Source organism: Tachypleus tridentatus, chromosome 2, assembly GCF_004210375.1.
Source record: "Tachypleus tridentatus isolate NWPU-2018 chromosome 2, ASM421037v1, whole genome shotgun sequence".
In the NCBI taxonomy this organism is placed as follows: Eukaryota; Metazoa; Arthropoda; class Merostomata; order Xiphosura; family Limulidae; genus Tachypleus; species Tachypleus tridentatus.
In genome coordinates this window covers 89,985,476-90,002,663 of record NC_134826.1, presented here as the reverse complement: position 1 = coordinate 90,002,663, position 17,188 = coordinate 89,985,476, and the positions used below count along the sequence as shown (strand labels likewise).

Sequence of the window (17,188 nt, the reverse complement as noted above, 5' to 3'; positions counted from 1 at the left end):
CATACTATAATAGAGCTATTGCTTATATGATATTGGAAAAACGTTTTTATAACAGGATGTGCAACCCCCAACTTTGCAAAATTTTTATTCTCTGTGGATGTAGATTTGGATAGGGGTCACGATTTTCCCATTTTGCCTCCATTTCCTATCATGGAGAACTTTATTTTTATCCATTCTCAAAGGGTAGACATGATGTCATGAATACATCACCCGTAGATCTAATGCACTGGTGCTATGGGTAATTGGCTAGTAATGATAATAATACAAAAACAAAACATTTCATTTTATTTATTCATAAAACTGATTTTAGTTCATTCAGGGGTTGATGATAAATATTAAACAGATAATTACTAAGTCACAGTCATAGTCCCTCTTGCATTTCTGTACTGCTACAGTAAATAGAATTTGATGTATTGGCAATACTTTAGACATACAGATATGTCACTAAAAATCACACATATGTACAACCTGAACTTTAAAAGGCTCTGATGTAACATTACTTTTGGTTTATAAGCACCAGAATTTTAACAGTCACAACTTTCTACAAAATTCTGTTTACTACTAATTAATCACACTTTTCTAAGACTGACATTCCAAACTCTGAAGCTATCCATCACATACACGAAGAAATATGATACATTTCAATGTGTAACTCTACACATTACCTGTTTGAGTCGTTTCGAGCGTACAATTTCACACAGTTCCTTGATGTATTTCAGTCTGTGACCAATGGGACACTCACTGCTGATATCCTAGAAAAATGGGAATTGTTTAAAACACTGCATCAAAACTAGAAACAGAAATTTCTAAGTTACCAGGAAAATGAAAAGGATAATCTTTAAAGAAAAGTTGCAGAACTCACATTATTTGCTTACTTACCATGAACATTACTGTTGGACAAACATGTAAATTCACACCTATCTACTCTCAGTTATCATCTATTTTGCTTGGAATGGGAAGATGAGTGGATGCACTTTCCAGTCTTTATAAATTTTATATATATTGTTATAAGGTTTCTTTAATATATTAGGTTGAGGAATAATTTGTGAGCGTTTTTAAATAATTTCATTCAAGCATTACATGCAAGACTATACAATACTTCAATGCATGAACACATTACACCCAAAACATTTATTATGATACTTTATTTCATGTAATACCTAGGTATATAGTATGCATTGTTTGAAACAAAATTGCAAGAAATTAAATGCAAAAAGCAGATGGTATCGAAAATGCTCGATTTTGTCCACTTGACATTCCATTTAATGAGCTGAAAATGAAAGCAAAAATTAGACATATGAAAATCAAACCCACCATCTATTAGAGCAAAAAATTATCTACCAAATGACATGAAATATTTTGCGAAAGCATTTCATTTATGAATATATTTTGTTAACTAGAAAAAACGCTCGCAAATTATTCCTCAACCCAATATTTTCATCATTTCGTAACTAAAAAATAATGACAATATTCACAACTTCCTGTATCTTTAACTGTAGGAAACCTGAATAAAACCCATGTTTTCTGGTCAAACAAATAAAATAACAGATGATGTGTCTGAAATGTTTTTGAGAAAAATATTACTTTGAAATAACAATTGCATACTATAATAACAATTAGAATATGGTTTTTTAGAAAGCAAAGTGTAACTTTCAGTAACAGTAAAGAGTTATGTTTTGGGTCATCTGGTGGCAAAGGTATACAGAGGCTATTTAGTAATGGATAACTTTAGTTTTAGGTTAGTTTAAAACAAACTTACACTCAGAATTTGCCTGAAGGACATATTTTCAACTACATGTATTCATTAGAAAACATAAATTGACCCTTTTAAACAGCCCCAAATTAAGTTATCCTATAATAAAATATAGTTTAGCCAGACATAACATCACATGCAATAACTTTCTATACATACATTCTGATATACAAACATTCCACTGCTATATGACACCTGTGTTATTTGTCTCTTAAGAACTGATGAGCCCTGAATTTGGAGAAAATAGTCTGTTGTAGTGGGAGTAACAAAATCCTTCACTGATTGGCTGATTCAAAGTATGAATGGTAACTTAATGAAGCATGACCTACCCCTCAATCCTTTGCTGAAATTCATACTTTGATGAGAAGATGAATAAACAATTTGCCCACTGAATACTAATGGATAATTAATTGTGACATCATTTCAGATTGTAGAAACACAAAGTATTTAATGCTATCAGTGGTAAGTAAAGAACTGCAAGTCAAAACCAAATTTCTTACATTCTACCATCACTAAACTAGGCCTACTTTAATTGTTTTATCCTTCCAAACAAAACTGATGAGCCATGACTTTCATGTAACAAGTCTGTGGTAGCAGAAGTATCAAATCAAATTGATTGGGCTTCATCAAAATTCATTTTATGGTGAGGAAAAAAAAAATCACAAGTAAATAAATAAACATACCTTAATATTTTCGCACGTTACTATGTAGTCTTCAGGTTTTGGCTTCTCATACGTCACCTGGGTTGCTGCAGTTTGCTTCGAAAATCCAAAAAAATCTTTGAACTTTTCAGGTAGTGTCTTCTTATCCTTGGACATCCTTGACTGAAACTCTGTATGGAAATAAACACTGAAGCAACAAAAATATATTAGGAAACATATGTAGAACAGAACTTATGAATATGTCATGTGGAAAGTCAGTTACATATAAAATCTCATTTTCCCAAGTGATCTCACATAATACCCCAGAAAACAATATGTACATATATACACACACAGAAAGTCTGAGTTGCTAATTTTTTTTCACACTTTGTATTTAACTTTTCTGTTTCAAAAGAAGATCAACACATGTAGTTTCCTTTAGGCAGTGAAAATTTCTTCCTGTTCCACAAACGTTATCTGCTATTAATCCTCATGTAACGATTCTATGTTGCAAATTAAAAAAAAATTGAAATTGTGTAAATAAGTCAGTTTGGTATATACACACACACATACACTATATTTGATTGGTTTATGCAGAATGTGGCTGGTATTTAATTAATTTACTCAATTCATGAGTGGTAACTAATTCATTGATGAAAAAGTATGACTAATCATTAATTGGTTGACTCAAAATGTGACAGGTACATATAATTGGTTGATTCAAAGTACCAGTGGCAATTGATTGATTGACTCAAAATGTGACAGGTGATTGATTCAAAGTATGAGTGGTAATTGACTGGTTAACTCAAAATGTGACAGGTACATATAATTGGTTGATTCAAAGTATAAGTGGCAATTGATTGGTTGACTCAAAATGTGACAGATATATATAATTGGTTGATTCAACATGTAACTTACACAACTAACTTGTTTGTATACCATTCATTTTGCATTATATTATATAATTCTACATTTTGCCTGTTACAATACTCAGTGAGAAAACTAACCAACCAAATTCTGCAAAATCACCAAGTCTTTTTGTTTATTCTCATGTGAAATAAACAGACAACCTCAGCAGAACACAATATTTAAAGAATTTCTGTAATTTATGTTATTAGAAATACTGTAATCAGCACTCATACACTCATGTGTAATTTAGTATTTATAGTGTTTAAAAGAAATAACGTGGGTCAGTGAAGACTTCATCAGTAACTCAAGTTCAAACAGAACTGTCTGGCTTAACAATCATAGCTTCCTAAAGTTGCATTTTATGTCTACTGCATTAAAAAATTTGTTCATTCTAGTTTTTATTTTGTAACTGCAAGCAAAAATAAGTAATATGTTACTTACCTTTTAAACACAAATATAAGACTAACATAGCAACTTTAAAGGTAAACATGCTTTTCTTTTAATATTCAGTTTTCCAAATAAAAATTGGATAATTTACTTCAATTCTCTAACAACATATAACAATACAACAATAAAAGTTTTATATCATTAATATTGGCCAAACTGCCAAATGCTTACAAAGAGCTTGTTGATATATTTATATTGTTTTCAGAAGATGGCTAATCATAGCCAACAACTTACCAGTAAGCCAACTTCTCACAACCAAAACTATTGCTCTAAACTATATTATAATTGTAGCTAACTTTAGATAACAATTTTAGAAATATTTAACAACTAAACTTCCCTTTATAAAATAGCTAAAACATACTCACAACTGTCATTAAGGCCTTAAGTATACTCAATTTACCTAAGGCCCTGTCCTGTCATTATATTACTCAAGTTCTTTTGTGATCAGTACAGAACACAGTTTATGCTAAATATAAATTTACAAATCTTAATAGTATCACAAGCGAGTAAAAACATTTGGCATTATAAGAAAAGAATTATCTACACCTGTTTTTATTTATTCAATTTCTCCTGTCAGATTCCAGATGAATAGGAAGTTTATAACCAACCTAACGTATGTGTATGTATATATCCTGTACAACCAAACTAATGTGTGTGTATATATAAATTATACAGTCAGCCTCAAGTGTGCATGTGTGTGTGTGTGTATATGTATTATACATATACACACATACACAACCAACCTATCATATAATTTTTCTATACACACACTATAACCAACCTGACATATATATATATATATACTATATCACCAACCTAACATCTTTACAGTAAACTTTAACATGAATCTAACATCTATACAGTAAACTGTAACATAATCTGCCAATTAAAATTCATATAAGCATGTTTAGACTTGAAAGTGAAGTCATGCTAGGATTTACTATTCAGTGAGAGCTCTCACTGTATTTCAGTGCTGAAACTGCAGGATCTCTGTAAATATCACCTGGCCATGTTTTCCACACTTTGTTTTTAATATTTAAAATAACAATTTTAGGTGAGTCTAGTTCTTCTCACATCAAAAATATTACACAACAGTAAAACCCTCAAATTTTCTAAAAATATACGAAGGACAAGAGACAGACAGGCCTCCTGCCATAAAGATCACTGTATCTAAAAAAGTTTTACTTAAAGGTGAACAAAGTTTGTGTGCAACTTGTTCTGAAGCAAGGCTATATTTAATTCTAAACACTCAGTGCAATTTCATCAATTATAAGATTATGGCCAAGAAAAAGTTTGTAAAATACTTATTATGATTGCACTAATTTGTCTTTACTCAAGTTAAAATAACAGTCACTGCTATTACCACTGCAGAATTACCAAAATTCGTGCATCTAGGACTATTCTCATGCAATCATAAAAAAGATTCCCATTTTAGCAACTTTCCATCATGCATCGTGAATAGATGATTGGCTAGTTACAGAAGAATTTAAAAATTACAATATTTATTGATCCAGGTAATGTGTCTCACTCAAATAGATTACTAAAAGTAAAAATAAAAGTTGGCAGCCCTGTTATTGGCAAGGGAATGTTACTGTTAATTTGTGTATTACTATTAAGCATACCGATTAACAGTAATACATACTAACTTGACAATGTACAACTCTATTAACTTCAAGCTACTTTTACTTCGGTTTAAGCCTAATTACGATAGTATAGTGTAATAGTTAGCAGTGCACTGGTACTGGTACTACTAGTGGTAGATAAACTTTGACCTTTACAATAATGTCACGAGCTTACGTTTCTTAACATGCATACAAATGTCTTTAAAATAAAGAAAAAAATGTCATTGTATTAAATTTAGAGCTGTTAATACCACTTATTCGCTTACGCATTTTGGATTGATTTACCAGAATATTTCAGAACCCCAACCTGTTTTCCATCCCAAACACCAAGAATAGATCGCAACTGCCATCTATCTGTAAAAGGCTGTTACAGCAACAAGCATGTCAGGTGACTCTTATAAAAGAAAATAAAAATAGATTTTAATTAAAAACCAATATAAAATATTAAATTACATCTTTAGATTAAATTTTATTTCGCACATCATGGTTGACGTTGATACTTTAACTTATATTAGAAAGAAAAATAATTTTTAAGTGAGTAGAAAAATATTTACAAAATTCAGGAAAAAAATTGAATGTGGACTTAGCTTTACGTGTTAACCTCTCTGCGAAGTTTTAAAAAACGGTTTGTTTTTGTTTTCTAAATTTCGCGCAAAGCTCCACGATGGCTATCTCCGCTAACTTAGAAGTGTAAGACTAGACGGAAGGCAGCTAGTCATCATCACCCACCGTCAACTCTTGGGTTACTCTTTTACCAACGAATAATGGGATTGAACGTCACATATAACGCCCCCACGGCTGAAGAGGCGAACATGTTTGGTCCGACGGAGACTCGAACCCACGACCGTCAGATACGAGTTGAACGCCTTAACCCACCTGACCATGCCGGGCCAAAAAATATACTGAACTAACGTTAATACTGTATTCGATTAGTTCAGTTCACTATATTATACCCATAGATATGTTTTCCATAGATAATTTCAAAATATTTAGGTATTTTTATGTTTCTTCAGTAATAACCTAACATACTTTTCTCTATAGTTAATTAACTTAAAGCTTTGTTCTGGCAGTATTTCAAATGGCATGGCTAAGTGGTTTACGCACTTTAATCGCAATCTACGGGTCGTTGGTTTTAATAACCGTCCTACCAAACGTATTCAACCTTTCAAGTCGTATGAGCGATATAATGTGATGGCTTTTCCACTATTCGTTAGTAAAAGAGTTGGTGGTGGGTGGTGATTCTCTCTAGTTTGTCATTGCTAAATTAATGACAGCGAGCACAACTACCACCTGGCATGGTCAGGTTGGTTAAGGCGACCCATTCGTAATCCGAGAGTCGCGAGTTCGAATTCCCGTCGCACCAAACATGCCTGTCCTTTCAGCCGTGGAGCGTTATAAAGTTATTATCAATCCCACTATTCGTTAGCAAAAGAGTATCCCAAGAGTTGGTAGTGGATGGTGATGACTAGCTGCTTTCTCTCTAGTCTTACACTGCAAAATTAGGGACAGGTGGCGTGCAGTTTTGCGCTAAATTAGAAAAACAACAACAAAAACCACCCGGCAGAAGCGTACCTAAGGGAGAGGTCAAGGAGGATTTGCCCCCTAGAAAATCTATACGTATTGATCATATATTATTTCCGATTTTATACATCATCTAATAAAAAACAAAAATTTTATTGGATGTGATTTGTTTTAATGATCATTTTGTTAAAAGTTTAGATCAATTTCATTTTTTAAATTTATTATTCTTTTCGAAATCTTCTGATCTAATTCAATTTATCTTTAAGTATCAAGTTTTATCAGGTGTTAAGTTATCAAAAAAGTACTCAACTAGACAAAGTAGATGAAAGGTGGAATACTTTCGAAATGTCGTCCTCTAAACTTGTGTTTCTGCAAAAGGTTGCCAGGTGGTTAAGGCACTCGACTCGTAATCCGAGGGTCGCGGGTTCAAATCTCCGTCACACCACCATGCTCGCCCTTTTATCCTTGGGGGCGTTATAATGTTTCGATCAATCCCACTATTCGTTGGTAAAACAGAAGCTCAAGAGTTGGCAGTGGATGGTGAGGACTAGCTGTCTTCCCTCTAGTCCTACACTGCTTAATTAGGGACGACTAGCGCAGATAGCTCACGTGTAGCTGCGTGTGAATTTCAAAAACAAACAAACAAAGCAACAGGTAATTGGCTTCCATTCAAAGAAGTTTAAAAAACAACGTTGTTTGTAAACTCAACAGATGGCGCTGGTAAACCTATTGTTTGTTTTTGAGAATTGTTTGAAGTTAAGCACGAAGCTACCTAATGGGCTATGTCTGCCCACCAAGGGTATCAAAATCCAATTTATTTCGTTGTAAGTCCGAAGAGACACCGGCCTGCTACTGTGAGGGGGCATTTTTAAGAAATAAAATTGAAAACAATACTCAGTGATGTCGAGAAACCCACTTGTTGAGAATTTATATGCAAAAACGGCTCGTTTGGGTTGAGAAAATATTTTACATAGAAGAGCGAACAACGTTTCAACCTTCTTCGGTCATCGTCAGGTTCACAAAGAAAGAGGTAACTGACCGGAAGCTGACCACATGTTTGAAAGGGGTTGTGTAACTGAGTGTCGGAATGTAGAGGGCGGTGTTAGATGTTTGAATATATAATTTTATTTATTTTATTATTTTAATGTAGGTATAAAGGCGTTCCTTTATATTGGTTTATTTTGGGTTTAAGTTGTTGTATAAGTAAGGCTTCTTTAATTTTGCGTTTGTTTATGTTTGTTTCTTTATTTAGTATTTGAGTGTTTTCTATGGTTATGTTGTGTTTATTTGATATCCAGTGTTCGAAAATGTGTGAAGATGATTGTTTGTGTTTTGTGAATCTGGTTTCCATTTTTCTACTTGTTTCTCCAATATAGAAGTCGTGGCAGTTATCACATTGTATTTTGTAAATAATGTTGGTGTGGTGTTTGTCAGTGTAGTTTTTACATAGTATAGACCACAGTTTCGTGTCTGGTTTTTGAATAAATTTGGTATTAACTGGAATGTCATATTTTGTTACTACTTTTTGCCAAATGTTGGTTATTTGTTTGCTGATGTCAGGAATATACGGTATACAGCAGTATATGGTTTCGTGATTTTTTGATTCGTGAGATATATTTACTTTAGTTGGTTGATTTTGCTTTCTGTCTAGGTGTGTGCGTATAATGTTTTCTACGGTTTGTGGAGGAAACTTATTGATGTTGATGAAGTATTGTTTCATTTTGTCTAATTCATCGTTAATTTTATCTGGTGAGCATAGTTTTATGGCTGTGTTTATTTGGTTTCTTAGTATGTTGAGTTTTTGTTTTGTTTCATGTGCTGAGTCCCAAGGAATGTATAGTCCAGTATGGGTGATTTTTTGGTGGATTTCTGTTTTGAATTCTGTGTCGGTTCTTATAATTTTGAGGTTCAGAAATGATATTTGATATATGATATCTGTACCAGTATAGTGGTGGATGTAATGCTGTGTTAATTGCTTGTGTTTCAACTTGTGTCATAAAAGTATTGGCTGGAACTGGTGATACTGGGTTGCCCATGCTCAAGCCATTTGTTTGTATATAGTTTTGGTTGTTGAACATGAAGTTTGTCTTTATCGTGGTGAATTCTATGAGGGTTGCTAACTGGTTACTGGGAATTTCTATAGTTGGGTTAGGGTCTCGGATATAGAGTTCTAAAGCTATCTTGCAGGCTTCAGTGGTTGGAACTTCTGTAAAGAGGGATATAACATCGAAACTGGCCATTAAGGCTTTATGATTAAGTTGATTAAGATTAGACTTGAAATTAAAACACCACACCAACATTATTTACAAAATACAATGTGATAACTGCCACGACTTCTATATTGGAAAAACAAGTAGAAAAATGGAAACCTGATTCAAAGAACATAAAAAGTCACCTTCACACGTTTTCGAACACTGCAAGTCAAATAAACACAACATAACCATAGAAAACACTCAAATACTAAATAAAGAAACAAACGCAAAATTAAAGAAGCCTACTTATACAACAACTTAAACCCAAAATAAACCAATATAAAGGAACGCCTTTATACCTATATTAAAATAATAAAATTAATAAAATTATATATTCAAACATCTAACACCGCCCTCTACATTCCGACACTCAGTTACACAACCCCTTTCAAACATGTGGTCAGCTTCCGGTCAGTTACCTCTTTCTTTGTGAACCTGACGATGACCGAAGAAGGTCGAAACGTTGTTCGCTCTTCTATGTAAAATATTTTCTCAACCCAAACGAGCCGTTTTTGCATATAAATGCAAACAATGCTATAAAAACTTTTATTAGCAGTATAGATCAACAGCTGGTCGTTAGGGAAACTTTGTATCAGGTGGATGTAATCGTTTAAAATTAAATTATTTTTCATGAATTAATCCAATCTAAACCTTCTCTTCTAAATATATAATTTAGTATTTTATTAAAAACTGATATTCTAATTTTCAATTCGTGTAGTGAAACTTTGATTATATATATATATATGTATTGACATTGTATTTTTAAATATATGTTACTTATAATTATGCACGGTAATAAATTGTCAGGTCAACTGTTAATTATTATTTCATGAATGATAAGTACCACATAAATGTTGTTACAAATATAACAAGTTTGACTGTAACTGAATTTACAAATTTTAGATAAAACAAAAGAGTGCTTAAGAAAAAATGTCGATAATTTATGAAAATCAGTTTTTGTCATATAAATTCATCAATATTTTTTAACTATAGCTTAACAGATTTTGTCATACCAATGCTACCAGTCCTCACGTACAGAATGTGATAATTTAAGCAGGCCCAACTTTAATTTTTGTATTTGTTTGTAGTTAATTATATCGTTACACAATAGGCTATGTATTCTCTACTCACCAAGGGTTTCAAATCCCCAATTTTAGCGATATAAATACGCAAACGTACTACTAGGGTATGAATTGTTGTGTGCGATATTACACATTTTTGTTGTTATTGTTTGTGACTCTTATTCTCGCCCTTTCAGCCGTAGATGCATTATAATGTGACGGTCAATCCCACTGTTCGTTGGTAAAAGAGTAGCCAAAGAGTTGGCGGTGGGTAGGGATAGCCAGCTGCCTTCCCTCTAGTTTTACACTGCTAGATCAGGGACGGCTAACGCAGCTAGCCCTTGAGTTGCTTTGCCCGAAATTCAAAAACAAACAAACAAACAAGACTCTTGTTCTTGATAAAAGCTAAGACTTAATCATTTTTTATTCTTTTATTATTACAATATCCTTCAAGTCAATTCTTAGTTATTTTTGTTTAATTTATTCTTTTTAAGTCAAATTAAACTTTCATTATTTTATATTTGAACGTAAAATGACAGTACTTTCTTTTGTCGAAACGTGCAGAGAAGAAATGGGAAAAAAAAAATCATTTGTACGTGCCAATTTATTCTTCATTGTCTTTTATTCAATGGTTGTTATTTATTCAGTTGTTTCTGCAAAATAAATCAAGGATGCTTATGACCATGAATAAAGTGTCTCTCTTATTTAGTACAGACTTTATCTATTTATTCTGATTTTTTTTCTTTTATAAAGTTATTTAATGAACCTAATTTTTATATTAAACTAATATTTGGATGAATATTTTCCACTTATTTATTAAGCTAACTACTAGATTTCTACGATATGACCCGCATGTTAGTGGTTCTCGCTGGAAGCATCTCACGCACGCATGCGGTTTCACTTCAAGTCAACTTTGCGTTGGTATTTGGTCGTTATTTTTCTCGGTTTTGGAGGTTCAGGTTCTCCCTAAGACTTATTACTTCTTCTTTCACGGTTTTGGATGTTTACTGACAAATGCTATGAACTCTAATCCTAATTCCTTTTTTTCAGGGTCCTGTACATGAATATTATACTATATAGAATTTAGTGCTGATGTGCTTCCTCTCTCCTTTTGTTTGTTATACACTCGCAAAAAGTTCCATTGACAAATCACCACTTTTTCACGTGATCATATTATCGAATGCGTCCTTGATATAAAATACCTTTTCAACAATTTAATTTACGTGATATAGTTATTGTCTGGCGTAGGTGGACTTTTTCTTTTATTTGGACAGGTGGCAGCACTCCTGTGTAGGGTACGCCTCGAATTGTTTACCGAATTGTTAATTTAAATGTCTGTTCAATACGTCACGACAACTTTAAGATACTATTCTGTGTTTCCTATTATAACAATATTTATGTAATAATTTTTGTTTCTGAAGTGGCTTGGTTTTAAATCGAGTATCTGCTTTTATAAGTATAACTAACGTCATCAAAATTGACGTGAACCCACTGGAATCAAAAGATATCCTGTATAAAATTGGCAATACATCTAATAAATAAATATAAAGGTGTCGTTACAGATGATAATTATGTCTGAAAATGTAGTTTACGTGTTTTTCAAACATAACATCGTATAAATAATAATATTTACGTAATGTGATAATTTGCATGTACGTTAGGTTTACATGTGCAATTGCTTTTATGTTCAATTTTCGGAATATCGACTACAAGTAGGCAGAGCTGTTTGGTGCTTTAAGACGAAATATTAAAAGGTATGATTGTTGAATACAAAGCTGCCCTACTTCTGAAGAAAACTAGCCATCTTCCCTATAGATAGTTGTCATCTTTAGTCTGTTTTAACTGAGAATATTTCGGAATAATTCCCAAGCATAGATTTTTGCTAATTTTTTATTTGTTTTTCACAAACGTTGATAGGGTTCGCATGCATTTCGGTGTCTTTGATCGTAGAAATTTATCCCGGTTTTCCTATTCGGATCCTGCCTACCTTTACATCATAATGATATGATGTTATACGTATAATATTATGCTTGTATTAGGCCTAGGAACTCCTTACTTCACAGACTTTTAGGTAGCAGAGAAAGTGCCAAAATTTACGAACTAGTCACACCTATTGGCGATTAAATTCTACCAAAATGGGAAGGGGCAATTAAAAAGAGGAAGAATTACTGACGAAAAGGTGGAATTAAGCTCGTGTAACGAAATACGGAGAAATCGAACGTGATAGACAGACACTTGTCTTTTATACATGTATTGATATTATAACTTGGTCACTGTTTTGTGTCGACAAATGACGTCATTATGTAGCGAGTGAGCTTATACCTGCTGTTATAGTTCATTAAAACACTCCAGAAAAGATCTAAAATAGTTCAATTTTTGAAAAATAATCAAAAATTCGATGTTTTACTTTTATTTATGTAAAAAACAAACATTTCTTTTGGGAAGGAGTAATTCGTCTGAAGAATTGTAAACTGTCAAGCAAAAGAAACTGCAGTCTTTTATAAATATATATAGATAGATAAAAAGAATTTTATTGCTAAAGTTAAACGAGTACAAAAAAAGAACTATTTTACACATAACATGTAATATATGAAGCTAAAAAAACAAAAAAAGCTAAAATCGTTAAATACTCCAGAAAAACATTTGAATTTTAAAATAACGTAAATGACTCAACTGATAAATATTGCATCTGAATTCTATATCGATTTAAGGCAATGTATTTGATCGTATAAAGTCAAATTTAAAGTCGCACGTCTTGTTTATCTTTTGGCAAAATATCTTAAACATATGCACAGATAAAATAATATCTGTAAAAGCTAAATCACTATAGATTGTGAGAAATTAATAACTATTTATATATTAATAGACAAGGTCACAGGCATAAAACTACATGGAATATTAGTTGTAGATTAAGACAAAGGTCACACGAGAAAACAGTTTCAAAGATTTGGGCTGAAGATTTAACCATTAATGATATGCATTAACCATAGATTTGTTTGTTATTAATCACAAAACTACGCAATGCGTTATCTGCGGGTATCAAATCTATATTTTTATAGTTATACGGGCCTACTGTTGAATCACCGGGGCGGGATGGAAGCATTAAGTATAAGTGAAATTTGGCAAGATAAGCTCACGATAGACTGGAATTCGTAATAAGTCTTATAGCCCTTTATTTATTATTCACATTCAGTCTTATAGCATTTATAAAATGTCTTCAAATATGTTGGTAAAATCGTGACCAGGGTGTGTGTGATGTATGAGGGAAGTGTTAAGGCAGGTGAGGTTGTGCCGTATGAAGAAAGCTTTGCTGTAGGAGGGAAGATCTTTAGAAAGACAAGGTTGTGTTGTTTGATTTAATTTGTGAAGTAATTATAGATTATCAGATGTGGGGTTTGGTGGTTTCAGACATCTGTAGAGGTGTGTGTTGATTGTACTCTAAAATACAATAAATACCACAATCACATTTTTCTGTTGAATTTTGTTTCTTTTTAGACTTATGGATCACGTGGACAATTAGTTGGATTGTTCGTTTCATTTGAACAAACTGAGGCTTTTATTTATTTTTTAATTTCAAATATAAACAGTACAACCATATTAATATGTAGCTATTAAGCATCTACTTTTTGAATATGAAATGTGAATTCTTAACTTAGTAATAGCTGGTTTCTAAAGGAAAAACAAAAACACCCCATGTCTTATTTCTACACCTTATATCTCAAAGCTAAACAATGTATGTTACACAATGCAGTAAACAGGATGTTTTTGTTAAAATACTTGTTTAATGTATTGTACACAAAAACATACAATGTACGATTAAATATATATTTGCATCAAACCGTAAAAGTTGTGTATTGTACTGTGCAATCAAACGTTTCTAGAACACAAAATAGAAACAGATAACACTATGTATTAGACTGTGCATGTGTAACTCTGTATGTCCTTTTTCTGATAAACTTTGTGGATCATAACGCAGCTCAGAACATAGAATACTAGGCATGTTCCCTCAACCCATAACATAGTACATCAAGTATGTTCCTCCACTCCATAACATAGCATACTAGACACGTTGCCTCAGCCCAGACGTAGAATATCAGACATGTTCCCTCAACCCATAATGTAGTATATCAGGTATGTTCCCTCTGCCAAGAACACACTATACTAAGCATGTTCCCAAACAATAATAACCTCGTCGTTCCTGCTCCTGCAACTTGGTAACCTATGACACACGCAATCAGCAGGATTATGGCAATTTCTAAACGAAAAATGAAAGAGGGTTTATGCAATATTTAATTATACGTTAATTTTGTATTTGTGTGACATGACGCCCTGTTGGAGGAAATGTTTCAGATGTTCATGTGAAGCTGCACATAGGCCTAATTCTAAAGTAGAGAAAAGGCAACTACTCAAAAGCACCCATCGCCAAATGTTAGGCTACTCTAATCGAATAGTCGAGCTTGACCTTCACTTCTTGGTGAATATAGAGTGTGGAGCATGATATTCCTTGTGGTAATGGGGTGTGAGCCCTATAATTCGGTACACAGACCACTAGGTTACGGCCGGTCATTCACACATGACACCTACTTGAAGGTTTGTTTGTTTTTGAATTTCGCACAAAGCTACTCGAGGGCTATCTGTGCTAGCCGTCCCTAATTTAGTAGTGTAAGACTAGAGGGAAGGCAGCTAGTCATCACCACCCACCGCCAACTCTTGGGCTACTCTTTTACCAACGAATAGTGGGATTGCCCAAAAATTTATAACACCCCTACGGCTGAAAGGGCGAGCATGTTTGTCGCGACGGGGATGCGAACCCGCGATCGCACGCCTTAATACGCTTGGTCATGCCAGGCCCCTACTTGAAGGAGTAGACTTCTGGCAAGACCAGATCAGAAGATAAAGTGATGAAAAACTTGTACGTTACCATTAGGTTTGGACAGAGACAAGGAAGGGAGTGAAACTATAGGAACAAATGGGATGATCCAGGATTTTATCAAGGATGGGGGGGATATTTGGTTGGTTCTGAAGCATGTTTTCCCATAAAATATCTAAATATCTTAAACCATATGAGCAAACTAGCTGATCCCAAAAGTTATGGATATTGCTGGGGTGTAGATGGTACCCTCCGCCGTTGCTCTGATTTCTCTTTGTTATTTCTTCATTTTTTTAATTTACTAAGAAAAGTGATACATGAATAGGAATAAACCCAATGAATTCAGAAATAATTCACTTTCTTACAATAAACGCATGCGCTAAGGCCACACTAGATTGTTTACGGTGTCTACCGGAACTAGAAAGCTGTGCTCAGAATGAGCTATCTGATGATCGAACTGACTTGCTATTTTTTATTTATTGTCTACATGATTGTGGTATACACAAAGAACACATTCATTTATGTCTGCTTGTTGATAAATCACATCGCGAAACATAAATGAGACACTTAGAAACCAATGTGGAACCTTTTTCTGCGCTAACAAGAGCAATAAAGCCACACTTTACTGTAGTCAAACATGATTTTAAAACTTTTCTTAAGACTAAAAAGTCTCAGTTTAAGGAGTTTCATACAACTGTCAGTTGGGTAGTTCTGGAAAAGTTTTGTTTAAGTTATGACGTCAAGAAAAAAAACACGTTTTCGTCAAATTCCGTAAATTCAAATAATTCGCCTTTAATTGAAAAAAGAAAAGAAATTGTATTTTAAATCCTTAAATGAAAATTTGATCCTCGTGTTTAATGTGTGAAACAATTTCTGACACAATAATATCTAAACAACAACAGAAATAAAAACAGTAACTGTGACAACGCGATAAATATTATAATTAAAAATCTTTTTAATATTTTTTGCAGCCAAACTACGTGATTTGAGTGATAATCCTATCTGTTGGTCAGAGGGAAGTTTACAAACTTGCAACGTTAAGATTTGGGATTCGATTCCTTCCACTGATAAAGCCCAATGTATTGCTTTGCGTTAAAGCAACAATAACAGCGACTTCCAGAAGAACGTTTTGGGATTCCCGTTGCTTAAGTTTATCTACATATATATGTTTATTGATGACGAGGAATATCAGTTAACTTTTGTATTTTAAACCAGTTATTATTAAACAAATAATTTAGGATTTTTGAATAAGTGAATAACTTATTGAAAACTTTAAAAAGCAGCTAGAAATAGTTTTATTTGTGTTTTTTTTAATTTTGCGCAAAGCAACACGAGGGCTATCTGCGCTAGCCACCCCTAAATTAGCAGCGACAGGCTAGATGGAGGGTAGATAACATAACACACCACCAACTCTTGGGCTTCTTTTACCAATGAATAGTGGGATTGACCGTCACATTATATCGCCTCCACGACTGAAATTATAATTAACGTCGTACCATATGGCACGTGCACATTTTTAAACAAGCTCTCCCAAAATTCGTTTCAGGTGTTGTTGCTATAGCAACCTCGGTGTGCCGAACTTTCTCTTTTTGTTAGACTCAAACACATTTAGTGGGTAATATCTAAGAATAATGATTACAGCTACAAGATCTGTGGAGTTATTTATTATTTTGTTTTTCTCCTCATTTCCCGAACAGGATATATTTTATAAGATTATGAATCATTTTACAATTAAAAATCACCATGGAAACGGTTCTTTATACAACCTCTGTTTATTCTTGTTCATGCATTTTAGATGAACTCAGCACTGCCCTCTAGATGTATGTTAAAAATAGACATATTCTATGTACAGTCTCATATTTACACTTCACTTACCTACTTCATAATTTCTCTGACATCAGCCATAACTTTGTATTCGACACGTTCTGTTATACATCGATATGTATTCTAGTGTCTGTTACCTCTTTCGTACCAATGTAGTTCAGTCTGAGATATCGCGGGCCATTATTAACACGTGTCGAACACAGCGCGATTTTCGTAAGTTTTTACCAGTAGAGGACTTCTAGTTGTTTTTGTAAAATAAAAGAGGTTTTGTATTTCTAGCAAAGATAC

At 33.3% G+C, this 17,188-nt stretch overlaps 1 protein-coding gene across 10 annotated transcripts in view; it reads right to left on the bottom strand.

Annotated features, from left to right (window-relative positions):
* The window catches only part of gig (TSC complex subunit tuberin), an 82,176-nt gene extending 65,087 nt beyond the window's left edge, over positions 1 to 17,089 (bottom strand). For 4 of the 10 annotated variants that reach the window (XM_076489261.1, XM_076489262.1, XM_076489267.1 and 1 more), the window contains exons 1-3: positions 5,658 to 5,762; positions 2,437 to 2,602; positions 666 to 752 (exon numbers count right to left, since the gene is read on the bottom strand). In XM_076489261.1, the coding sequence (XP_076345376.1) occupies positions 666 to 752; positions 2,437 to 2,602; positions 5,658 to 5,722 (318 nt within the window). In that variant the 5' untranslated portion in view covers positions 5,723 to 5,762. Of the gene's footprint in view, positions 1 to 665; positions 753 to 2,436; positions 2,603 to 5,638; positions 5,763 to 16,951 lie in introns of those variants that run through there. The other 6 variants (XM_076489270.1, XM_076489271.1, XM_076489265.1 and 3 more) reach the window with 6 other exon arrangements.
* Between the last annotated feature and the right edge of the window lie 99 nt (positions 17,090 to 17,188).